Source organism: Primulina huaijiensis, chromosome 18 (genome assembly GCF_012295235.1).
Source record: "Primulina huaijiensis isolate GDHJ02 chromosome 18, ASM1229523v2, whole genome shotgun sequence".
Lineage (NCBI taxonomy): Eukaryota > Viridiplantae > Streptophyta > Magnoliopsida > Lamiales > Gesneriaceae > Primulina > Primulina huaijiensis.
In genome coordinates this window covers 4070984-4096990 of record NC_133323.1, presented here as the reverse complement: position 1 = coordinate 4096990, position 26007 = coordinate 4070984, and the positions used below count along the sequence as shown (strand labels likewise).

General features: G+C 36.0%; 1 protein-coding gene across 3 annotated transcripts; it reads right to left on the bottom strand.

Moving 5' to 3' along the window:
• Nucleotides 1–341: 341 nt before the first annotated feature.
• Nucleotides 342–26007, bottom strand: LOC140964643 (protein MOR1). 3 transcript variants are annotated; one of them, XM_073424504.1, is made up of 54 exons: nucleotides 25675–26007; nucleotides 25407–25512; nucleotides 25166–25289; nucleotides 24247–24326; nucleotides 23978–24155; nucleotides 23818–23882; nucleotides 23115–23197; nucleotides 22958–23043; nucleotides 22737–22850; nucleotides 21621–21740; nucleotides 21068–21170; nucleotides 19824–19960; nucleotides 19468–19533; nucleotides 19279–19396; nucleotides 19131–19171; nucleotides 18682–18753; nucleotides 18342–18446; nucleotides 18128–18233; nucleotides 17148–17260; nucleotides 16966–17053; nucleotides 16576–16676; nucleotides 14790–14897; nucleotides 14583–14688; nucleotides 14429–14508; nucleotides 14193–14342; nucleotides 14033–14108; nucleotides 13835–13959; nucleotides 13630–13743; nucleotides 13397–13546; nucleotides 13218–13292; nucleotides 13053–13134; nucleotides 12844–12965; nucleotides 12671–12772; nucleotides 12513–12587; nucleotides 12069–12164; nucleotides 11881–11982; nucleotides 11152–11253; nucleotides 10671–10853; nucleotides 10457–10568; nucleotides 5204–5280; nucleotides 5032–5111; nucleotides 4116–4178; nucleotides 3865–3988; nucleotides 3614–3736; nucleotides 3455–3532; nucleotides 3125–3283; nucleotides 2892–3050; nucleotides 2619–2716; nucleotides 2396–2492; nucleotides 2116–2232; nucleotides 1916–2011; nucleotides 1720–1791; nucleotides 1344–1635; nucleotides 342–889 (listed from the first exon to the last, which is right to left on the bottom strand). In XM_073424504.1, the coding sequence occupies exons 1-54, from the start codon at nucleotides 25832–25834 to the stop codon at nucleotides 636–638; spliced, it is 6015 nt and encodes a 2004-aa protein (XP_073280605.1). In that variant the 5' UTR covers nucleotides 25835–26007; the 3' UTR covers nucleotides 342–635. The 3 variants fall into 3 exon arrangements, with proteins under 3 accessions (XP_073280605.1, XP_073280602.1, XP_073280604.1); XM_073424501.1 differs by having other exon boundaries at nucleotides 2336–2492; nucleotides 25675–26006; XM_073424503.1 differs by having other exon boundaries at nucleotides 2336–2492; nucleotides 13630–13740; nucleotides 25675–26006.

Sequence of the window (26007 nt, the reverse complement as noted above, 5' to 3'; positions counted from 1 at the left end):
TTTCTCCCTTCACAAAACTCGAAACCGAGAAATTCTGGTACCGAATTCCTGATCATTCAAGCTAAGTGTTTCTTACAAAGGAAAAAATTAATTCTTTTCAACAAACAAGTAAAATTAGTCCAAGGCGCCTTTTAAAAAATAAATATTTTAAAGCTAGAAAACACAACTGAAGATTTATTTTGTTTTTTTAAGGTTCTGGTGAGTTAGGATTGTCGGTATATTACCCCTATGTCTCTCTCATTTATTTTTCTTATCAAACAGTTAAAAATCGTATATCAAAACATCGAAAAACCTTTATACACAAATATCCAACGTAAGCATATTAGAAAAAATATGCGATCAAATCGAGACTTGACTATATTTTATCCCATACCCAAAGGAAAAACCAAGAAACAAGAAATCGCAAACATCAGAACACACGTATCATGTATGATAGCATAGGGCATTGCCCTCCATCTAAGATCAATGCTACCGCATCAAAACTACACAAAATTTAGAGTTCTGTATGTCACATTCATGTGCCTAGAACCTGAATATATAATCAATGAAGAGGATTCGCCACTTCGAATCACCATTTAAGATTATCATCACCGCTGACAAGAAAGAATCACCAAGGAAGCTCAGAGTAAGTTTTATTACATAAAGTCGAATGATCCACTCTTTAATCGCTCCATACGAGCCTGTAGGCCGGACAACGCCTTCTCATCCATAGGAAGGATACCACTCTGCGTAGGATTATTGGCACTGTGCCCTTCTGCCCCATATGGATGGCTAATATTTCCATTTACTTGTACCAGTGGTCGGTTCCTTGGCTCAGGATTCACTTGAGCTGCTGCCAATTGGATACTCTTCATTCTTTCCCTAATTGCATCCAATGTACCGTTTGTAACTGCAGATAAAGTAAATTATAAGGTGATCTTATTCACACTGAAGCACGAGTTGGCAACACTCATAACTAGAACCGTATAGCTCATCCACTTTTCAAGCCATTTATAATTTTTATTTTGTTTTCCCGATACTATCGAACACAATCCGAGCTCTAACAAGTTCAAACACACTTTCATGCCTGAATTACTTTATTCAAATTTAGTAATGAACAAATAAACGATAAATTGACTTCGGCCCATATTTAAACATCTGATTCATAAAATTCCATAGTTAAATTAAAACCACATGAATCAAGTTTGAATTCGAATTCCAAACTGATCTCGATTTCACTTCAGGCAAAACAGCTCATTTTTTGAGCTTTGAGCAGGCTAAAAAAATTTCAAGTTCAGGCTTGAATTTGAGAAAATGAGCAGAATTCCATTCATTCATGAGAAATTTAAGAAAAGCTATAATACCTGATGGTAGTATGTCATTTCTCGACTCATCTAAATGCTGGAATACTGATTGATCGGAAGTGGGACCTCTTGGTGAGACGGTATTAACAGGTCGATGATCTTCAGCATATGATGGTGGTAAAGTGAAGTTTGTGGGTTCGATTCTTGTATTTGTATTCGTTGAATCGCTCAATGAATTTGTATTTACGGGAGATAGAGCTCCAAATCTTGGAGAAGAGTTGAGTGTCACTGGGGGCGGAGTGGACAGGGGTACACTCGAAGGCGTCCTTCCTGCAGCGGCATTTCTCTCCATCTGCCAGAGAATGAAACTAAACATCACGCAACCATGTTAAAGAAATATTTTTAAATACCTTCTTTTAGAAAAAATGATGCAGACCTGTGCTAAACCATCTCTAATGTAAGTTCGAAACGCGTTGCTGGCATTTTGCAGTTGAGCGAAAATGTCAACCTGCGACCAGAGTTGAGATTGTAGTTAAATAAAGGATGAAATAAACGATAAAGATATAGGGACGTCTCTATGTAACTAATGTAAGACAGAGTAAAAGTGTTTTCCGGTGTTGCAAACAATTTACCTGAGGATATAGTTGTGTAATGCGATATAGTTCATACAAACCAATTGAGCTAGTTTGTTTGTCACCAATTTTCTTAAAGATTGCAGCCAATTCTTGCTGTCACACACATCAAGAGTTATATTGGAAAATACATGTGCAACATAAAGGAGAAACTGACGAGAAAAATACATGGCTCGAGACCAGGTCTCAAAAACAGGTACCTTCAATTGAGCATCTGCAGAGTGAGTTGCAGGTGCTGAGTTATTGGCTGTCGAATCAGTCCAGTGAGTTTGCCCAACAGGCCCAGATGGTGTCAACATTCTAGCAGCTGCCAAGGTCTGTAGAGGTAACTTGCAAATTAGATGAAATGTTAAGCTAGGTAACTTGCAAATTAGATGAAATGTTAAGCTACCATTTTATCAAGAAGTATTCCATATATACCTGAAGATTAAGATCGATATAGGCTAGAATAATAGGTTGAGGTAGCATATCTATTGGTACCAGGGAAAGGTGACCCTTTATGGCAGTTCCTCGAAGCTTAACAAGCTCATGCATAACAGTTTTAACCATTCGAAGTGGTTTGTCATCAGCCCCCGCTCTACAGTAAGTTCATAAGGCAAAGAGTAGTACGAATGTGGAGTATGTAAACGATATACATTCAGTCACCCATAGCATAATCATCAAGCAAGGAGAAAAGTTTTTAATTTGAGAGAGAAGTTAGTACCTCTTCCGTATTTCATCCATTCCTAGTTCTTGTAGATATATATGGATACTTTGAAGAATGCGATCAAGGTCTATGTCATATATTGTACTTTGCAAAACCTATATCCATATTAAAGTGGTGTAGATAAATCATCAGGTTTCAAACGAATAAGTAAATAAAACTATGCTTTCTGATGATCAAGAACATTATTAGACATTTCATAAATATTTGATGCAAGAGAGCGCAGTTCTCGTGACAGATACTAAAATCACCAAATTAAACAATAAATGTCACCTTTGTAAGTTTGATTAAACATTTAACAACCAAATCAGAAAATTTCTGATTTCTAATAACAAGTGACTCATTTGCTGCTGGAGATGGCCATCTTGATGGATCAAGCGGTAGCAAGAGATTTATAAGCACGACAAAGGATGAAGTACGTTCGGCATTATCCTGAAGATCAAATATTACATATTTTAAAAAACCCCTCTATTGCCTTGTAGACGAACTTTATTATCAAGCTTTACCAGAATCTTGAACATCAGAATATTCAAAGCTCTCAAAAGTTGACTGCCGTCATCCATCTGTGGAACCCTTTCGTCCAAAAGCCAAAGCAATAGTTCTGTAATGAGACTATCAAGCGTGCTTTCCTTCACAGCGTGAGCAAGTGTCTTGGTCTGAAAAATCTGCATCAACAAGGGTGATTTCGAAATTGTAATTTATGCAAAATTGATTGAATCTCCATCTTTTCCCCCAATTTTCAGCTTTCTAAATTAAACCGTTCACGTTTACACACTCAACCAAGACAAAAGCAGGAACCGCATGAAAAATTATGAAAGACAAAGGAGAGCCTCTACCTGCATGAGAGTGTTCAGGACATATTTACAAGACCTTGATGAAGCACCATTGAGACTAAAGTCAAAAGTCTTTACTATCTGAAACAAAATATATGAGTTGTTCACATGGAATAAAAATAGGATGTGCTGCCAAAAAAAGGAAATAAACAAGGTGATTGCCTTTTTAGCTAAACATGAGACCAGTCTATCAGCGTCTTTCACTACATCGCCCATACTGCTGCCTTCAGGATCAGCAGTTGCATGTGCCAATTCATGGCACACAACTTTCATTCCTTCAACAGACTGTTGGCAAAATTGCAATTCATGAGTAAGACAAATACTATTCCCTAATGCTGTCAAAATGAAGATTGTACAGTCATTTAATCTAGATTAACATTCACGATACTCCAACATAGGAACTCAAAACCAACCTGATCAGGTGAACCATAAGCTATGATATCCAAAGCTTCATTCCAGTCTGTGGGACCCATACTGGAATATGCTTGAAGAATTGGAAGCTTGTCTGTTTGAACTTCAAGATGACCATAACTCTCCCTAGGATAAAAAAAAGTAAATAGAAAGAAGAGAAGCAGGTGTTTATAAGAATATGAAGTGCTCAAGGGGAAGTGATTGGTTATGCATATCCTCCTTCAGATTGAACAAGATAAATAACATCAGACACCTGTTGAACATTGGGACAGCCACAGAGCGAGCAACTACCCCACTTTGCTCAGCTAGATCAGACCTGGAGGTCATCATACAATAACGAAGTTGCAACATCAAAGAGTAAAACGATAGTGCTTATGGAATAGTTTTATTTCATTTTAGGGAAACAATTTTCCTTCACCCAAAAGTAAACAAACTCAATCCTTATTTTCATTCTCTTTCCCAAAACAAATATCAACTCCTCACATCTCCTAGCATATCTTTTAACCAAATTTTCTCATCATTGCAAAAAATACAGTCATATTATAATCTATCATTTAAATAATTTTATTCAATAAATAAAAATACACCTATACAGCCCGGCACCCTTTAGAGAAATTCTTATATGATTTGACATTTACAGTTGTACTCTATTTCCTAGAAACAAAATTAAGCATATATTTTCCCCAAAACAAAACCAAACAAAACCAAAATCTTCTTCCTCTAGTTAAGTGGACTGCAAAAGCATTACTAACCACTTGATCACAAGAACGATGATTTCTTTTATTCGAATAACCAAATACTGGAAAGTGGGAAAAAAACTTCAGAAATGAAAAATATAAATGGCTTATTATATAAGATGCAACTAAAGTTTAATATTTTGCAACCAAAGGTGTAACCAATAGCCATCCAACGAGGATGGGGGTATTGGTATTTTTATTTAGTGAACTTTTTTTAAAACAGATCTTTAATAATCTAGGAAATATAAACTTAAATATTTCAAATGATTTGTAGTTTTCTTCCGTCGTATTAATTTCCTCACCAATAAGGTCTTGCCACATCTAGAGAGTTGATGTAACTACTTAACTAGATATGAAAATATAATAACACAAAAATTCAAATAAATACAAGCAACATGCTTTTTATGCGCCATCTTTATGAATAAAGCATACCCATTATCCCTCACTGAACGCCTTATAGCAGCCCTGGCTTCCCCTGGTCTTCCTTCTTTCCTTTTATCCATCTCCCGAGCCTTGTAATTGCAAGTAAATGAATTAACAATATTGACTGGGAAGGAATAAATAATAGTAGATTGGGTAACGGTTAGCATAATGATATACTAACCTTCCACTTAAATCGATCATCTAACATACTTCTTTGTGCTTCAGTAAGCTTACCAACGTATCTCCAAATGTCTTCACCTGAAAAAAATTAGACAAAAACTGGGTAAGGAAAGAGCCAAAGCAGTTCATTACAAGGAAAAATGCAAAGATGTTTCATATTCATGAGTTTCCATTCTATTTTCAAAATGTGTGGTCAGAAACGAATATTATCTATTTGCAAGTAACAATTGTATCTGGATTGGCATGCACATCTGGATATATATTTTATAAAACACACATACATGCCTATATATTTTGTAGGCCACCAGGAATTAGGCCCTTTTTTGTTTCGGGTGTGTGCTTGAACAAAATCTACCAAAAGATTCCAAAGAAGTAGGGACCTATTATAGCATAGTTTTTTCAGTAAGCCAGAGAGACTGGGAGTGCATTGGCGTGCATATCTGGATTGCTAGTTGCTAGATATACTAATCGATACTTATCTGAATCAGAGACATCATAGTGTTATTAAATGGATTTTTCCAAACAATATTTATGAAAGCATGACGATATTTCCAAGTTAAAGCACTCGCTACAGAAAATTCCTCTGAAAAATTTTTATTTTGGAAAAACTATATTAGTTGGGTTGTGAATTAAACTAAAGCACATGTTTTGACATATTCACGTGAGAATTGTCAACAGTTTTTTTTTTTTTAAAAAAAAAGTTTAGGTCCAGGCTACAGGAGCATAAAATTTCCGGATAGCTAACGTCAAAGATAGCTTCCTTTCTGGGTGTAACAGTAGTTTCATGATGATATATGAGCTCATGTGTATATTGAGTACTCTGAAAGCACATGTACAGACGTCCTCTTTATGTTACCCAGTGCCAAAGGCTTTTTCACAGCATAAAAAACAATGAATGAAATAATTTCTCTAAGCCTGGTTTAATATTCGAAATTTATAAACCATAATATAATTGTATATATTCTCAAGGCATTAGACTGAAGAAAACAAAGTTGGAAAAGATGGATTTGTAAACCGGATTTCGTAGTGCTAGACTAAGTTGTGTTAGATTGAGCATAACTCCACGAATTCAAGTCCAAATGGTATAATTCTTGATGTTTTGCAAAGCTCATTACATTGTCTACAAGTCGTATGTTTAGGGGGAAAGCTAACTCGAAGTGAAAATATAGAAAAATTGGCATGAAGTTAAGAATTTCAATTTGAAAACTATCAGTGACACATTTTAGTAGAAATGACACAACTTTCTCATTTCAATTCCAAATTGAATGATCTCGGTGTCTATGGAAAGCTCTTTTGAGAGGCTACAACATTCATGTTTTAGATTTTCCAGAATTCCTTACGGATTTTTCAGAAAAAGGGCCATAAGCAGCCTGTGCAGGAAGCAAGAATAACTGTTTTTTTAAAAAGATTAACATTCACAGTTTGACTTGGTCGTTAAATAAGACAAGACCCACGAAAAATTCACTCATTTCCTCCATTTTTGAGACTTCATTCTCTCTAGGATGGACATGACTTAAGAACCCGATTCTTGAACAATCCAAACTTTGGATTCAGTCATGGGCTACGCATAGACATAAGTAAATTGTTGGCATTTCGACTTTGAAATTTTGGTAATTTCTCCAGCCTTGAGATTAAGTGTTTGAAGGATGATATTGTGTTAATGAAGTCATATTTAAAGTGAAAAAGAGAATTATCTTTTGCTCGTATGTTGATTTTGGCTTGAAGCTTTAAGGGTTTTGTGTTGGCTGCCATGATTTTGAAATTCCAGTAGTATATGTGCTCCTTGGGATGAGTTTAAATAGCTTGAGATGTTTAGAAATGAATTGGAACAAGAATATGTAAATCTTTGGCAAGAGGCCGAGCTATTTCCGAGTTCATGTCGGGTTGGGGCACCGAATTGAAAACTAATCGTGTACGGCATATTTTAGCAAAGTTTTGAGTTTGAAATTGAGGTCTTGACATGCTAGAATCATTGGTCATGAAGTTTAAAAGTCTGTTTAATTGTATGCCGAATTTTTACAGATTCAAGCTATATTTGGTTCTTGTCTTGGCTTTTGGGCATCATGTTAATGTATTCAGATTTTATTAAGATATTTGAGCCAAGATTGAGCATATATATATTTTATACAGTAACTAAGACGTTGGTATTGATAACACAACTCGTTGACTATTTACGATCATGAACTTGGCTGCTCGACTAAGTTTTTGGGTAATTCGTGTGTTTTCCAGGATGTGGCATCGGGGAAGACGATCGGAAGTACTGAACTTTCTGCGAGATTGTACATTCTCAAGACAGATGCTCCCTTCGACAAACTTTCTGCCCCACCATCAGTACCTCACTCTGTTTCTGCTTTAAATTCCAATAAGATCAAGGATATTTTATTATGACATTACCGTTTAGGTCATCCAAGTCCATTGTATCTTCAGAAGTTGTTTCCCGACTGATTTCGTAATAAAATGTCTATTCTTTTCCTTGTGATGTCCATCAGTTTTCCAAATATACACGTGCAACTTTTAGACCCAATTGTTATAAACAATCTTCGTCTTTCTCCCTTGTCCATAATGATATTTGGGGACCATCAAATACCCCCAACCTTAGCGGGACTCGGTGGTTTATCTTATTTATCGATGATCACACACGTCTATCTTGAGTCTTCCTCATGAAAAATAAATCAGAAAATGCTCATATCTTTAAACATTTCCATTCAATGATCAAAACACGATTTTCTTCTCATATTCGTGTGCTACATATTGATAGGGCCCATGATTAATTCAACTCTGTGTTGGGGAGTTAATGTAATCACATGGGATTATTCACCAAATCTCATATGTGGACACCCAATTTAGATCAGGTCCATATTCCCACCACCATAGCTGATGCCTTAAATGATCCAAATTGGAAAATTGTTGTCTTTAATGAAATAAAGGCATTGGAAAAGAACAACACATGGAACGTCACTGATCTTCCATTAGGAAAGAAAACGATTGGGTGCAAATGGATCTTTACAGTCAAACATAAATCTGATGGGAATATAGAATGACTAAAAGCGAGACTTGTAGCCAAGGTATATATTCAGTCATACGACATTGGCTACCAAGAAACCTTTGCTCATGTTGCTCGTCTCAACACTATCTGAGTTCTCCAATCAATTGTTGTTAACTCCGATTGGCCACTGTACCAACTCGATGTCAAGAATGCATTTCTTAACGGTGATCTTGAGGAAGAAGTTTTCATGAAATCCCACCTGGTTTTGAATCTCAACTGACAGTAAACAAGGTGTGCAAATTGTGAATGTCTCTGTATGGGCTTAAACAATCTCCTAGAGCTTGGTTTTATCGATTCATGAATGTGTTAAATGTGTTAAAGAAAGATGGTTACTCTCAATGTTAGACCGACCACAATTATTTGTGAAACACTCTGGAGAAGGTAAAAGTGCAATTCTTATTGTTTATATGGATGACATTGTACTCACAGGAATCTTAAACAAGAAATAGATAATGTGAAACTCCTTTCGGAGGGGAATTTTAGATGAAAGAACGCGGACATCTAAAATATTTTCTCCGGTGGTAAATTTATTTATCAATGTAAATATGTTACTGACCTTCTGAAAGAAAAATGAATGTTCAGGTGTAAATTTGGCACACTCCAATGGATCCGAACATCGGTGACACAGGTGACTGTCACTTAATTGATAAGGGAATATATCAAAAACTAGTGGGAAAACTAATATATCTGGCACATACACGACCAGATATTGGATTTGTGGGAAGTGTTATCAGTCAATTCACGAACAACCTGACCAAGGAACATATGACTGCTACATATCGTGTGTTGAGGTACCTCAAAGAGCCTCCTGGTAAAGGAATTCTATTCAGGAAGACTGCAGACTGAAGAATTAAGGTGTACAGTGATGTTGATTGGGCTGAATCCCTTACAGACCCGACGTTCCACATCAAAGTATTGCATTTGTATGAGGAAACCTAGTGACATGGAGAAGTAAGAAGCAACCTTGTCATTGTCCGTAGCACCGCGGAAGCTGAATTTCGAGCATTGGCCCATGGGATATGTGAGGGGATGTGGCTCAAAAAATTGCTAATCGAGTTAAAAGTGGAAGAAAATTCTCCAATTGAATTGTTGTGTGATAATCAAGCAGCTACCATCATATCAAAGAATCCGGTATACGATGATCGGAAGAAACATGTTGAGGTATACCGTCACTTCATTAGTGAGAAGATTGAGGATGAGATTATTAATGTCACCTACGTTCCTACTCAACTACAGGTGGCAAACATACTGACAAAGGCTACGTTCCGTCCGACATTTGCTAAATTGTGTTCCTAGCTGGGAATGATAAATCTATACGACCCACCTTGAGGGGGAGTGTATATCTTATCTTATTTACTTAGTTGGATAGAAATTTATGTATCATTTTATCTCTATCTTTATTTGTATCTTTGTATTTTAAATTCCTAGGATTAGGCTATCATATCTCCTTAGTTGTTTATTTAATCTTTGTAGACTCAACATTTCAAAATAAGAAATATACGGTTTTCACCAATTCTCTCTCTATTCTAACTTCAATTTTCAGTTTACATTTCTATATTTTACTGCTCGTATTCATTATTGTTGTTCGTACGGGGTTATACTGAACGATTTTCAGGCTATGTCTTATTTTTATGTTAATCGACAATAGATAATACGGGATCGAATTTTCCAGAGAGCAGTTCGTGGAAAGGATAAGAGATATGTTAAGCGCAAGGCATCCAGATACTAGGATTTTGTGCTACTTGTTAATATAATTATCTTTTATGGATTATAAGCATGCCTAGGATTTATTATGTAGATGTTAAGAATATTTTGTTGACATGCTGTAGATATATTTATTTATGTGATTATTTTCTGGAGAACACCTTTTTTTCCCCTGATAGGAATTGTATTTTGGGATAAGTATGTTCGCGCTGTTTGGATTGATAGTTGGCAAGTATTATGTGTCTTTATATGTTCATCTTTAAGAGGAAATGCTGCCAGATTTTTTAAAAAAATGATGAACATGAGTTTAAAACAATAAATAAATTTTAAATTTGCCCATATTTTTATCACCTAATAGTGTCGGTTCCGGGGCCCCACACTTGGTCCAGTCTTAAATGATCAATCGCATTCTTCTACATTCATCTCAAAAGATTAAGACACGACTACACACTATAGGACATTGTTACTAATGAAATTTGTCTTTCTATTTGCAATAAAACTCACCAAGAATCTTATATCCGATGGCCAAAGTATTTAAAGCAGCCTTCCTAGCATCACCATCTCGTTCAGCAGTTAAACTTGCGACAATTTGCAAGGATTTTAACTGCCCACTTATCTGAACATGAAATAAATAAAGAACTTGTAGAATGTCAAACTAGTAATGTATCCAAACTCAAAATAATGTTAAATCCTAACACAGGTCTTGTTAAAAAATTACCTCAGCTCCATAATTATCGAGTAAGAATCCGACAAGGTCAGCACATTCAATCCGTGTCCTATTGTTTCTAGAACGCAAACCTTCCAAAACATAAGGAAAAGTTTTTGTCGCAGAATACATGTGGATCATTTGCTTCATCAATTCCCGCATTTTCTCTCTTACTTTTTCAATGTTATGCCCAGACTGCAACCCACAAGCTATTGTGGTTAAGATTGGAAGGAAAATGAAATGCATAAAAACTTTTTTTTTTTGATAGAAAACTAATTTTATTATAATAATTTGATGTTACACCATTACCGCGGATAAGATATTATAAACAAGAATTACAATCAAAAAACTAAATACAAATCAAAGGATTTCAAATAAAAAGGCAACTTAATTTTTTGGAAGCAGTCATAAGTATTGACAGCCATGAAAAAAAAAGTATTGAAGATAATGCCTGATGAAAGCATCTTCCACAGATAACCAAAATGATTGCTACCTTCTCAACCAAGCAAGGAAGAAAAACGGCTGCCTCTGCTTCAGTCATTGTGTAGCCCTCATTCTTCAACATGTCCAGAAGTTCAGGTAGAAATTCCAGAACCTTATCAACATTTTCAAAGAACATGAGTGACATCCAGTCAGTTTCCAAAAGCGGATGAAAAATCAGAATAGTTAAAGATACTCTAGCATTTGATCTATATATTAGTAAGTTCAACGACACAAGGATTTGATCACTCATTAATAATTCAAAATATTCAAACTTCTAAAAATTAGGCATGAGCAATTTTATTCCTAACAGAAAAGTTAAATATGATTTACTTTTACCAATACTAAAAACAACAATTCATTGATCTAAGTAAACCAAATTCTCCACACATCAGTATTGTGGCATGTGAGAGAGAGAAGTGAGAATTCGTAAAAATTATTGGTATGCAGCAAAACTGGAGAGCTAAAAATTTAAAATCCTGATAGTAATTAAATTTGACCCTTTCAAAAACGAAATTATGTTTTGACTTATCTTCTTTGATTAAAATTTCTAATTTTTTGGACATAATTTCTCTTATTATAATTTAGTAAATTTAAAAAATGTATAAACTGTTTTTTTAGATTGCTCGTAGTCCAGCTGGTATATTACCCAGAACAACATAAATAAAACTTAATGCACAGACCACCAGTCATGTTGATGCCCTAATCATTACTGATAGCTTTTTCTGTAAGTAGGTTATACCTTTAATAGGCATGATGTATTGGATTCACAGAACCTCATGACAAACCACTTCAAGAGTATATCCAAGACTTCAATTACCTCCATTCTTATGGAGGGAAGGGCCTGCAACGCAGAAAGAGTACAATGTCAAGTCAAGTGGCCCAATAAGTAGAAATGTAAGCAAAACCACAAACTGACACTAAAAATACCTTCTGCAGCATCTCAATTCCATCAACTTGCTTTTTAAAGTCTGCGCTTAACAGCCGCCTATGCAAATCCTCTCGGAAGTACCTCGTGAGATCACTCTAATGAAACATAAGAAGAAGTTAATGATCACTTCAGTAGAAATATAATATGTTGACTAGTAACAAATTTCATTAGGCAGTGATATCCTATCCCTCCATGAGAGACATGATCGCAGGCTGTCTCGTCCACTGAGACTACAAGGAGTTGCAAACTTAAAGATTGCGGATCAAAACTTAGGTTTTGAAAGCAATATATTTTATTTCACTTCAGTAATCATGTTATTAGCAATTAGTTTGGAATTTTTGGTTCACAGTGATTATTGGTCGCAAAGTAAAATCAAACTTCAGAAAGTTTACAGCATAAAGAACCAAAACCAAGCAATAAATAAACATAAAGAAAAAAACTACCTCGAGATCTTGAATTTGCTCTAAACGTAATTCTTCAAACTTAAATCTGCGAACAACCATTCTCTCTCTATCATCCTGCACGAGAATCAGACAATTCATATATGTAGCATGCACACAGAACACCAAAGCTCCTGTGAATCAATTTTCACCACTTATACCTTATTTGAATCTTTAACATTAAGCAAAGCCTGTGACTGCAAGCTGATATCTTGAACGGACATAATTAACTCTTGTCTCGAGCCCTTTGTAGAAAGAGTTCTCTACACCGACCAAATTGGGCTCAAAAAGCATGTTAATAGTTCAAAAAATAGCATTTAAATTGAATACTTACTGTAGGAGCGGCCTTGTTTCCATGTCGTGATGCACGATCGCCATGAACATTGGCTTTTCCGACTTTTGAGCTGTTTTTGGATGTCAAGCCAGAAGAAGCTGCCCGGCCAGGCTCAAAACTTTCTGCATGCCAGCAAGAAGCTAAGCACTGAAAAAGCAACTACAAGATACAAAACAACTTTTTCCTTCTCAAGAAGATAAACAATATACCTTGAAAAACCCCGTGTGGCTTTAATCGCTCAATGACAATAGCTAAAGCAGACCCTTGAATATCTCTCAAATTTTTGGTCACCTGCGAGAAGAATAGATGGGACCAAACAATGATCTCTGTGGGAAATCAAAGATCTTCCAGTAAAGCAGTTGCAATCCACATACCATTTCTTGTCCACAAATTCTCAATATTTCACCAAACAATGTTTCAGCAGCTTTACGAACATCTGCTGATTTATCCTGGCGATTAACCAAGTAAGATGTCAAGTAAAACTGAAACAGACAAATGCTAACGATGAAAACTTGCGAAAAAAACAAAAAAATTTTGATGAAGAAATAAATACTGTCATAGAAGACGCAGAAGGTTTTAGCATATGTATAGCATCAGGAAAATTAGTCGATTCACTAAGTTGTCTGGATAACCAGTCAAAGAGATCCTTGCGCCCTTCCGCACCAAGCTTAGTGTCAGTAAGAGCAGCTGAAACATAAGGGACCTAAAGAAAAAGAATTCCACATTATAAATATTAGAAAAAGCGAGAGGCGAGAAAGGAAACGAGAGAAGTTCTTTAGTGTCAACCATTTTATCAAGATGAACAGCAGCAAGCCAAGCGTCTAAGGTGCTCAGAGTGCACTCTCTCATTTGTTTCTTATTGTCACCAAGGCATTTCAAAACATCTGATAGAATACCCTGCTAGTTACCACATTAAAATAGAATGAGAATCAAAACAAAATTGTTCTGAGAAAATTGATAGCAGATGACAGAAAAATTCAGAGAAATGAACCTTGCTGGACTTCTCGATTGCCTGTCCCATGGCAGACGCAAGAACACCAATAGTAGACAAAGTTGTCATGATCAAGTTTTTATTGCTGTCATGGAGACGGCTTCTTAGAGCTCCAAAAAGCTCCCCTGAAAGAAGAACAAGTCAACACATTATACAAAGGACCTGTGATAGTTTATTTAATATAACCATTAGTTATACCAGTTCCAGTAGGTTGAATACGTCTGTTGGCCTCTTCTACAATTTTGTTAACACTTTCAATTGACTCGAAACGGATCTAGGGCAAAAATACATTCAGTAACTAGATGGCACTTTAAATGGCTTGCAAACTTCACAGCAATCACATATTCACACATTATACCTTCCAGTCAGAACATTCAAGGCCTTTCAACAAGGTAGGGGTAATCTTTTCGCTTATGTCTTCACGTGGTAGGCCATCTACCCCACCAGAAGCCAAGGATGATGCAGCATCAGTTACTTTCACAGTCTTCTTCGGAACTGCTGACGTCCCCTGCAGATAAAAAAATAAAAAATGTGAAGCATAAAGTAGATTGATTCAAGGGAGATAAGGAAGATCATTCAGCAACTAAATCTTGCCTCATAAGGATTTTTTTCACATTCAGCATCAAGCGCGCTTAAAAGAGCGGGTTTTACATCTGAGAGAAATCCCTTAATGTCTGCAAGGAAAGTATCCGGTCAGTCCTGTAAACATTTCAATACCATGAATAATATTAGAAAATTCATGTATCACCTGAACCAACAAACTTGTGTAAAACACCAATAAGTTTGATAGTAGCATTTCTTGTGGCAGCAGCACTAGATTGTAAACCAATATCCTTGCAGAAGTCGATTAAATCCTGTAAAAACAAATAACACCAGATATTAAACATGTCTTGTGCACAAATCTGAAGAAAATAAAATCAGAAGTAATAAATTTGTGTATAAGAGATTGACGAACCTTCAGTTTAATGCATGAAATACCAAAATCCTCAACGGCAGAAACCAACCACAATAGACCTTCACTCAGAACCTTGGGATTCTTGTGCTCTTTCATAATTTTATAAAGCTGACACAAAAGAAAAATGTCCAGAAGAGTTGTCATTAAAGGAATTAAAACGATCAATCAAATTGCAACAAATAAATGCCGTACATGCATTATTCGAAAATGAATCAACAGTTCTACCATCTCACTTAAGAAAAATGAGTACAGAAATTAACAAGGTCTTGATATCATTTATAAAATGGAGCAAATAAGCTTCATTTTTTCTTTCATCGCCAACCCTTCTTTATGTATCTTCCACAAATATCTGTTTGTGAATTGAGATGTTCGGATAAACTATTTCTGGTATTTGACCTTAAGAACAATTATCATCAACTTTGTTGAGTTTCTACCCTCAACCCCGAGAAAAAAAGGATAGAAGCTATAATCAACCAACGGTCAACGTATATCATCCAGCGGTATTAAACACTTAGGTACCTATATTCATATTACCTTTTGTAATTAAAGAAGAAAACATATGGGCTGGGAAGAGTCGATTTTATTAGGATAAAAATAAAGAATACGAAGCACTTATTTATAGAGTTCTATATTCCTAGATCACTTGAATAAGTAGTCTTATCCTACTAGAGACCTAATCAAAATAAACTTTAAGATACAAATGTTGATTTATCATATCCATCTAAATATTCAAACTTCAACACCTCTCGGTTTTACAACTCAGTGTATTACACCCTATAAAACTGGTGCTAACTTCATGTATTCCTATAATTGTGACCAGAAAGTCATTGATGAGCTAGAAACAATAATAAGGATCGGGAGTTTTTACCGCTTTATTTTGGTGAATAGCAAAAATTTAAAACTGGTCAGCTGGTAGAAGGCCAGAGACAAAGTGAAAGGTTGGTATCAGCAGTGGTTGCGTCATGACGAGAAAGTCACTGAATGAGCTAGAAAACAGTAATTAAGAAACACAGGAGTTTTTAACGCTTTCTTTCCTCTCGTGAATAGCAGGAAACAAAAGGTGTAGCTGGTCAGCTAGCAGAGGTGTCAAAGTCTAGGGCTGTTATCAGTGGTGGTTGTCTCTATGCTTCTGAAGAGTGACAAGAAGAGAAGATTCAAAAAATATGAATGTAACAGTGCATTAGGCTTTTCTTCTTAAAAGTGCAGGCAACTAATTACTAAATTACTGCGATAATAATCCTCGTATCGCAAGACGTTCCACAGAATAGGGAGGCACAATCTGTACTGATGCACTCTGTTAGAAAAAGAAGGTCAGAGGCAAGCCCAAATAATCACACAGCTGGGGCAACCCCAACAACCTGAGAAGTAAGTCCAAGTTTCAAGGTTAATGAATAAGATCCAAGGCCTAATTCAGGGTAGCAAATAGTTAGTTATACTGGGGCGAAAGCTCTTCATTTTCCTTTTACCCTTTGAAATTACTGCAATTTCAGGAGATTCAACAAAGTTAAATATGAAGCTTATCTATTTTTATTTGCAGTGTGCGGTTGAGGGTTGAGTTATTTCCAGTTCATTCTTGTTATAGCGTTTAAATATTAATAGTCGTAACACCCCAACAATCTTCTCACTAGATAAACAAAGAACACCACCAGAAGTCCAGTACCAAAGTAGAATTTTAGCGAGGATCCTCCACAGTAACACAGATTAAATATAAAACAGAGAGAGAGAGAGAGAGAGAGAGAGAGATTAGGCCAAAACATACTAAACAGCAGCATTTCGAAGAACATACCCTCTCAAATATGAAACCAGGACCTACAGCTTCACAAAATGTAGTAAGACATTTCATGGCCTGAGCACGAGTCTTGATGTCAGCAACTCTTTCACTGATACCTATCAACAAGTTAAATCCACTGCAAAATTCAGAAATTGGTGAAAGCCTAAAGTTATTTTCAATTTATATATGAGCAAAGAACAGAGTCGATCATTTGATAAAAAAGAAAATAAGAATGTTTGATTCTGTAAATAACACAGGAAAACAAATTCTAGTAGCTGTCAATGGTATGAAAAAGAAGATCGAACTACACAAGTGACAGCAATAAAGATTGATATAGAGGGAAAAAGAAAAGGAACTATAGTGGCAAGGCAACAACATCAGTAGGATAAAGGATTAATAGCTGACCTAAAAGGCAAAGAACAACACATTTTTTTGGAAACTTTGATGCAGTCGAGGCAATGTGAGTGATGATATCGACAATCTGTTGCTGAACCTGCTCATCAACATCCCACCAGAGATAAGCTCATTCATTCAAGTGACAATATTGCAGCTATATTAAGAACAAGAGTGTAAGGATCCAGACATACCTGAACATTTTTCTCGTTCCAACCAGGAACAACACAAAGTAAACGGATCAAAACCTCAACTGATGGGTTGAGGTCGATTATTGCTTCCGTCTGCTCTTTGAAAGACACAATAGCTGCAAGCAACAATTTATAAAGTACATATCAATACCATGCATTACTCAGACAATGAAGCAATCTACTTGGTTAATCACTTCAAGATATCATGATAGTCAAAACTGTGAATCTCAAAGAAAAGACAAATACACCGAGTTCGATGTTAGAAACTCTCCGAGCTTAAAAATTCACCATTTTGTAAGAAATTACATGTATTGGACAAGGATTCACATAAACTCAACAAAGCTATATGATGCTTAAGAGGCCAGGATTTGAAGGACACTAACTATTTGGAATCAAATCAACCACCACATTAGCTAAGCAGTTAAAATATAGATTTTGACAAATAGAATTACATTAACATAAAAGAATACCCCAACATAGAACAGCAACCAAACACTAAAACACAGCAAAAAAAATCATCACAAATCAGCATGTTTAGTATACAGTTAAGGGTGGGATCATTTCTCAGAGAAACCAAAGTTGTCTTAAACATTCGATCACAAGACGGAATAAGCTAGGCATTGGAAATTACAATGGAAAACTTTTATAACATAACTAATGCCTAATGCACATAAATATGATTAAACATTCAAGAAGTCACCGCAGTACTGAAAAAGAGGTAAAAACTTGTCATTTAGAGAGCTTCTTTTGGCGACGTTCAAATGTAAATTGGTTGAAACACAAAAACAGAGTTTCTCAAAAAAGAAAAGGGCGCTACAAATACAAATGGGAAACCATTGGAAGCAAAATTAACAAAAAATTGCCCAGAAACCTTCAACGTTAACTGCCAAAGCCAATGACATAACTATAGAAGAAATTCCTGCAAACTTAGAGAAATAAAGTTGTAAAGAGAAATGTCGAAACAGTAACTCAACGATACAGACCTTCAAGTCTCTCTTTCCAAACAGCACTCTTCAACTGAGAAATTGTATCTGACTGTATAAGGGATCCTAATCTGCCTTCAATCTCTTCCAGACTCATTTCAGCTGGCTGTAAATCAAGAGATCCACAAATCAAATAAATGAACTTGTATTATCATATATACCGGCTAGCATTACCAAAAAGCTATAATCAGATCAGGACATTTCCATTAATTACCTCTACATCGTCAGGTTCTGCAGGCTTTGAAACTTTTGATTGTCCTCCTCCATCACCTTTCTTTGTGGAAACCGATTTACTGGAGGTACCTTTCTTGATAACTGGCTGAAAATTTGGAAGCGATGCAACGAAAAGGAAGAGCAAACAATCAATAATTAAGCAACAGTCTGAAATCTCAGAACCATGGCAATGAAAAGGGAGATCAAAGAATCATCAACCAAGTACAGAATGAAGAAAGACAGTGAGGTCCTGCGCTCCATAATTTTCTCTTGCAATTTTTATTGATAACCCACTAAAAACAGTGAATAGGAAGTGAAAATCTGGTTAAGAAAAAACTTACAGCTGTATGAATAGGTTTCTTCCCACTAAGCATACTGGCTGCTGATCTTCTAACAAATGATACATCAGAAGCCTGTGACCATAAAATAGACAGGATGTAGGATCCAACAACCACCTTAGTAACAAACATCATGAACCCACAATTATTAAAAGCACATACGACAGAATAGACAAGGCCATAGGCTGTTCTGTGATAAGCGAAAAGATGCACAACTCAAATGCCACCTCAATTTGTCTTTTATACATGCTATTGTTTTATAACACGGAAGTCCATTTGACTTTCCAGCATTCATGAAAATGTATACCATAGAGCAAATAACTGATGAGCATTTGTGAGCAGCAATAAATATGCAAGGAAACGAGTAAAATTGCAAGTATTTCAGATGTAATAGTTCTGGAACTAATCTAAAAACCACACTGAAATCTCCAGTAAGTACAACATATACTAACCTCGGTGGAAGACAAACTTCTCCCAGAAGATAGGTTGGCAGCTGGAATTATTTTTGAATCCATATAAATGTTAAGAAAAATGCAATCAAATAAAAAAAAAAGGAACTATTATCCCATTCATGCAGATAACAAACATTAAATTCTAAACCTGAGCTTGGAACAGTGGATGGGTCCGCTGTCGATCCTCCAATCATTTCAGCTAATTTCTTTTTCCTAACATCATCAAGCTTTTCCAGCGACTTTTCTAAAGGTCTCATACCAACCATCTAAAGAGAAGAAACTGAGCATGTGAGATTAAACAAATTGATAGATCGAGACAGAAACCCTGAAGAAATACCTTAGCAATAGATGCCAAAGCAGAGAATGCTGCATCCCTCACTTCAGGTGTTCCATCATTTAGGCACTGCAGTTAGAAATCATTTTCACAATATCGAAATTACGAAATTTGAACATTGAGACCATTCTTCATAATATGTAGGTGCAGCTTCATGGATGCCAAAAATCAAGTTCATGAGCAGTAATATGATAATATGTCTACACTTGACCATAATCTATTTAGGCAAACAAATTTCACGCCCATGCTTGTGAGACAACTCGATTTCAAATTGAGCAAGAGAGAAGCAATAATAGAACCCAATTTAAAACAGAGTAGTCAGCATGTGTTGCAGTCAAGTTGTGCTGCTATTTACTAACCTCCATGCAGATTGGAACATATTCCTTGTGCACTTTAAGAATAGCAGCCCTGTTACTTGTTTCAATACAATAGGTAACCCAGTTCAACGTCAATGATCTAACATGAGGAACTTTATTTTTAACTGCTGTCTTAACATCTGTAATAAAACAAGTTGTGGTCAGCGCCTTCTCAATTTCTCCAAACACTTACGAACCAGACACCCAAAACTAACACCAGTCTTCGTTTTAATGCTAACACAAGATAAAATGTCATGCTGAGCAAAATAAAAGGCCAGAAAAGTTAAGAATTTACAAGAAAGAATAACTCACAATGGATTTCACGCCAATCAATTGAAAAGTCTTTAAAATTACATCGACCATCAACATGAAAACCACACTTTCACCAAGACCATACTTAATTTATAGAACATCCTGACAAAATTATGACAAATATTTGAACATGTAACTACAGAGTACAGAGTGACCTTAAACGAGAATCAGTTTTGCACTATTTTAAGGTATGATGTGTTTTTTTCCAAAATCAATTCACTTTAAAAACCATCTACAAAATGGTCAAAGGTTGGTATGTAGGGTACCCAAGAATGAAACTGGCATAATGAGAGTAGATAGAATAGGATGGCTCATTCTCCCAGACCCACTTGATAGATGGATCAAGGTCCTTTATTACTATGACAAATGAGTCATATGGGCAAGCTACAAAAAGTTCAAATTTCAACCGGAGTTGGAAGGCTTTATTCCCTCGCTCTTAAAATATCTCCCTTCATCCTTGCCAGCATTTTCTTGGCAGTAACTCTCTGCAATGCTACTGTCTTTAGAAGCAGCTACCGATACTTCTGAGGCTCTTGCTTATATTAAAGATAAAAATCAAAAACTTGTCTAAAGATCCAATTTTAAGTTGCCAAATCAGACTCACTAAAGGCTCGGTTAGAAATAAGAAACACAATTTGACATGAAATCAATAAAACCATGTTTCACAACAAATGATAAAAATGGAATTTTCAGAAAGGACTACAAAAAGATGTGACAAAGATGGAAAATAACAGCCCCACAATGATGTGAGAAATGTGGGAACGCTATAAATAGCAGAAACAGGGAAAAGAGTGAAAGAAAGAAAACTGACATTATTAGTGCTCATAAAAGCAAAGCAAGGTCAACCAATCTAACAAAGGTTATGTAAAATGCAAAATACGAAAGCGCAAGGAAAATTTTACGGAAAACATTTAGTTTAAAAACATAAGGCATGCCTTCAACAATGTCCGTAAGATTTAAGCATCCAGACTGGTGCATTGCTTGAAGAGTTAGTGTAAGTGCCTCCACCAAAGTTGGTTTCTTCTCCTTCAGTTTTTCCTATACATAAACAAAAACAAAGCTCGACTAAACCAGCACAACAGTTATAGAATCATAATTTCATCATTGAACAAGTGTTTCAGAATTTTGCTTGCAGTCTAAAGGCACAAGTACCCTCACTTAAGAAAGTTCTGATGTTGGCACTCAAATGCAGATTTATAAATTTTTACTTCTATAGTTCACCCCTCATTTTTTTTTTAAAAGATTGGTGCTCAGAGAATGCATAAGTCAAGGACACATGGAGTTGGGTAAATCAACGACAACAATCATTGCTGGGCAATTCAGAATTATTTCTCCATAATACAATCATTCACCTCTAATGACTAAATAGCAAATTAAAAATTCATTGGCAGCATTTTGAGTAATACTTTCTGTGACATCCCTCTACCCATGTCCATCATTGCATTACATAACTTTGAAATCAAATAAACGCAGAAGTATAATTCTAACCAGCAATATGGGCAATAAGACACGAGAATTGCTTGAGAAATGGGTTCTTAGACCCCTTGAAAGATTTCCAAGGGCTTGTACTGCTTCGACTGCAACAGCAATATTTACATCCGTAATAATCTGCAAAGTCCAAATAGTTTTTTATTCAATAGACACATCAAACATCCTTGGATGGCCAGTCCAAAAAATATGTTACAGCAAAAGAATGTTGCAGTGAAAAAGAGATAAAGCATTTCAAAATACTAAGATGACTTGACATAAAGTGTTTTCAGAAAACATAGAGATCTTATATGGTTCATATGAAACAGAAAAGACCGATTCCGGAACTTAAGAATTGGTAGAGTTGAGATCGCATTACCAATGGGAAAGATTCATACCCTTGCCATCATTAAAGGTGATTCTGTTGACCCATAGCCACTGAACCTAAATAGAACTAACTTGATGGCAGATGGTTCAAAATCAAATTCCCAAATGTTTTGGTTAAGACACGATCTCATAAATTAATTTTCATCCATTTTGTATAGACAAACCAATTTCAGGGACAATTTGACACAAGGTGAGCAAAACGTGCCACTATACTAATGCAATGCTTTTTTTATCTGAGGTGGCCTCCATTTCAAATTTCTTTTTATCGAAAAGCCAACACAACGAGAGGCAAGACCCAATCAGAAATATCTTATGCTATCCCTTCAGCATCAACTTCTTAATTATTGTAGACATCCTCGACAACCCATTATGTTTACAACAGCTGTGGTTTTCTCAGAACCTACATTAAGAAAATAAACTTAGAAACAGGAAGTTTATTGTCTTCTGAAAAACCTACATGATCAATTATGTAATCACTACTTATCCACCGCACAATATCAGAGAAAATTTTTAGCTGTTGCAGTTAGTTATAACACAATATGAAAATTGGAAGGCAGAATGATTTTGGAAGGTTTGAACACAAAGTGTTACTTAGAAGATTTTGAATCTGGTTCACATCTTTTGAAGCACAAATCAGCAACAAACAACAAAGACCCAATTGCTTGACACATCATCACCAAAAAAATTATATCTAAAAAAATGAATATAAAAAATTTCCAGAAAAATACTTGAACAAAGTGTGGTAACGACCTTTTTTAATGTTCGACAAACTTCCGAAAAATCTCCAGGGGCAATCCGTTTCGTGGATGCAAGTTTGGTCAATTCAGCAACAGCCTCTTTTCTCTCAGACCATTTGGCAGCTTTCTGAAAAACAAACAGCAACCAGTACACTTAAATAAAAAATGGTAAAAACAGAACCAGTGACAAGATATGTTGCTCAATAACCGATGATTTACGAGTGGGCCACTTACCACTCCTTCCCAGAATCCAGACTTATCCAAAGGTGTCAGTATTTCAACTGGATCAACAAGTTCATATTCATCTATCTCCAGAGGAGCTAACAGAAAACACATACATCAGATCAAGCACAGCAAAAGGGTTTCATAATTCAGCTGAATGTGCACATACTATCATCTACAGTTCCTTCAGCAGGGCCAGCTCCCACAACCTCAGAAGCAGTTTCTACTTCTGGCTCCTTGTCTTGCTCAGATCTGATAAATAACAAAGAATAAAATACTTTGAAGAAAAAATCAAAGAACGTTCTACACCTCAAAGTCCTAAAATCAAGTCGAGAGCAAAGAAGAGTTACAGTCATAAATAAAAAATACTCCAATCTAACAGTCAACTTTAATCTAACCAAGTGAGAGATAAGAAAACAGAAAGCAGACACAAGTTGGATATGCCTGTCACAAAATACAAGAAAATAACACTATAATAGACATAACTACTTCAGCTGAAATAAGCGAGGAACATAAATGAAAAAGTAGAAAAGAACCAACAACATGAGAACCAAGATCAAACAAGGGGGATGTCACAGAAAAGAATGCACGCCCAGCAATCTTAGCTGAACCAATGAACAACATCCAATTCATAAACAAACACATACTTGTACCAGAAACCAAGAGGTGCCACACGATATTCCAGATTAATCTAAGATCCATTTGCTTTTATGTAGAATTAGCATGACAGACTTTGCAAATATAAAAAAAATTCGCAGAAAAGAAGACAACAAGAACGACCACCAAACAATAACAGACTTAAAAGAGGAGAAATTCCAATACTAGTGAAATGACATAAATTTCATTTTCATGGAGAGGAAAACAAATATCACCTTATCTTACGCGTCGGTTTTGCAGTTCCGGGTACATTAGCAAGCTCAGCCTCCAACTCTTTTTTCTTCATATTACAAGAGAATATAAAGATATGAGTATTTCTCCCAAACAAGGGATAAATTCGAGAGAATAGTCTAAACCAACTTTACAAAAGCATACCATAGTATCTCGCATCTTTTCAAACAATATCGATTTGACAGGTTCCTTTCCAATCCAACGACAAAGCTCTAGTGTTAGCCCCTTGGAAGAAGCACGAACATTCTGATCTTGGTGATCAAAAAGTTCAGGAAGCATTTTCAATAATTTTTTGGGTGGCACTATCTTTGTCCCAAATTCACTGATTCACCCAACCATGTGTCAATGTAATGAAGAAAACCAAACACATGAAATATTTAGAAAAAACATGACAACAGATATCATGTGCACACCTTAAAGCTTGAAACATTACATCTATTGCAGGCACAACTGCCTTCGCAACTTTATTTTTTATCGCTTTCTCCATGGCATCCTACAAATACACCAAGTTCATCCAATTAAAATACCATGTTACCAACTATACTTTCTAAAAATAACAACTAACTCTTAACGAAGCCACAGGAAAAAAAAGGTAAAGGTAGGTTGATCGTAGAGTCGTAGACACTTGCTAAAGGTCAAGCAGATCAAGTGTTCAACGTTAACTAAGGAAGGATTCTGATAGGATCACACATACCGCTCTATTAAATAGATTCGACCTTGTTCAAAACCTGGTTTCCTAATGATAAGATTCGACTCATGACTCAGACAATGAATGTGTAAAAGTATATACATACGAGAGACAACATGGTTCGATTGCAATACAAACACAGAAACCTCATGGAAGATAAGAACCAAGCTTAATAGGCCATTCTTTTATCTAAAAGCAATCATAAGCAACTAGAGACGTGTGGAAAATCTCCAGCCAAGCTCCTGATTTTTCTACAAAATACTAATGGTCAATCTCAGTTCTTCCCTGCGTATTGTAGTCCTTAACAATTCTCAAACATGTTGCGATAGCTGAATTGCTTGTCCTAAACATGAAACGGAAAACTAATACCCATAAACTAACACACATCAACTCTTTCAGCAACTAATCCATTTTGTTCTTACCTCTTACATGTGCATGCATATTACATGCACTCACCTTCATCTGACGTTCTGAACCCTTTTACAACAAGCAAATTTGAATAGATTACGGAATAATCGAAGACACTAAGATTTCCACTTTAATTATATAACCACAAGACAATATAGCAGAGAGTTTGAAACATTAAACTAAAATCTAGTCCCAAAAACCCCCCAAGCAGTTGTCACTGTAAATTTGAGACATACAAGGAAAGCGTCTACAGCCTCCAACTCAACCCATAGCATAAACGCCGCTTGTGACTTCTCCACTGTTTTCGGTCTTCCTGTTAGACATTTGGCCACAATTGCATCGCATACCTCTTTCGCATACCTTGGCCCAATGAGAAAAGTTAACAAACTCAGCAACGTTAACATTCCGAAACCCCAATTTTAAAACAAGTAAATTCAACACATAAAAGAACGCGGTAATAATTTCTGACAAAACAACCTTCCAACGTCGGCATCCGCTGCTCTCAAAAAAGCAATGAGTGCATCAAGAGCCTTCTCCTGCACCGGAGCATTAGAATCCGCCAACAACTTCTTGAAAAATGGCCCTACACAAAAAAAAAAGGAAGTCGAAATTTTTTTAAAATATTTGAACACCGGGATCCCTGGCATTAAACCTCCACATTCACCCGTTCATTGGAAAGATCAGTCATATGTAGACTAAACATCACAAACTCAGATCTATAGCAAGAATCAATCGATATCCTCACCAAATTCACGAAGGCGCGGGTCCTTGGGATCCGAGATGGAGTCGCAAACAGCGGCTAAATCGATATTCGCATCGTTCCTCACTTTCCAATTCTTGTGGGTTAATCTATCCTCCCACGGCAATTTCTTTGCCTCCTTCAACAACTTCTCATCCTCCGACATTTCCTACTGTTTAGTTACACCCTGAGATGTGAATCCACAGAAAATCCTACTACTCGAATTACGCCTATAAATACCTCCCTTACTCCGCCGTGCGCCGGCAATTTCTCGGATGAGGTCGGGTGTGGAGGTGTATAAAGAGGGGAACGGTATGATTTCGAAATGAGAGAGAGAAC

Coding starts and splice junctions, on each gene's coding strand:
- LOC140964643 (XM_073424501.1), bottom strand. CDS start 25,834: ATGTCGGAGGATGAGAAGTTGTTGAAGGAGGCAAAGAAATTGCCGTGG. Junction 14,509..14,582: donor ACACAAGTTTGTTGGTTCAG/GTGATACATGAA, acceptor CTTTCCTTGCAG/ACATTAAGGGATTTCTCTCA. Junction 13,293..13,396: donor CTTCTGCGTCTTCTATGACA/GTATTTATTTCT, acceptor GTTAATCGCCAG/GATAAATCAGCAGATGTTCG.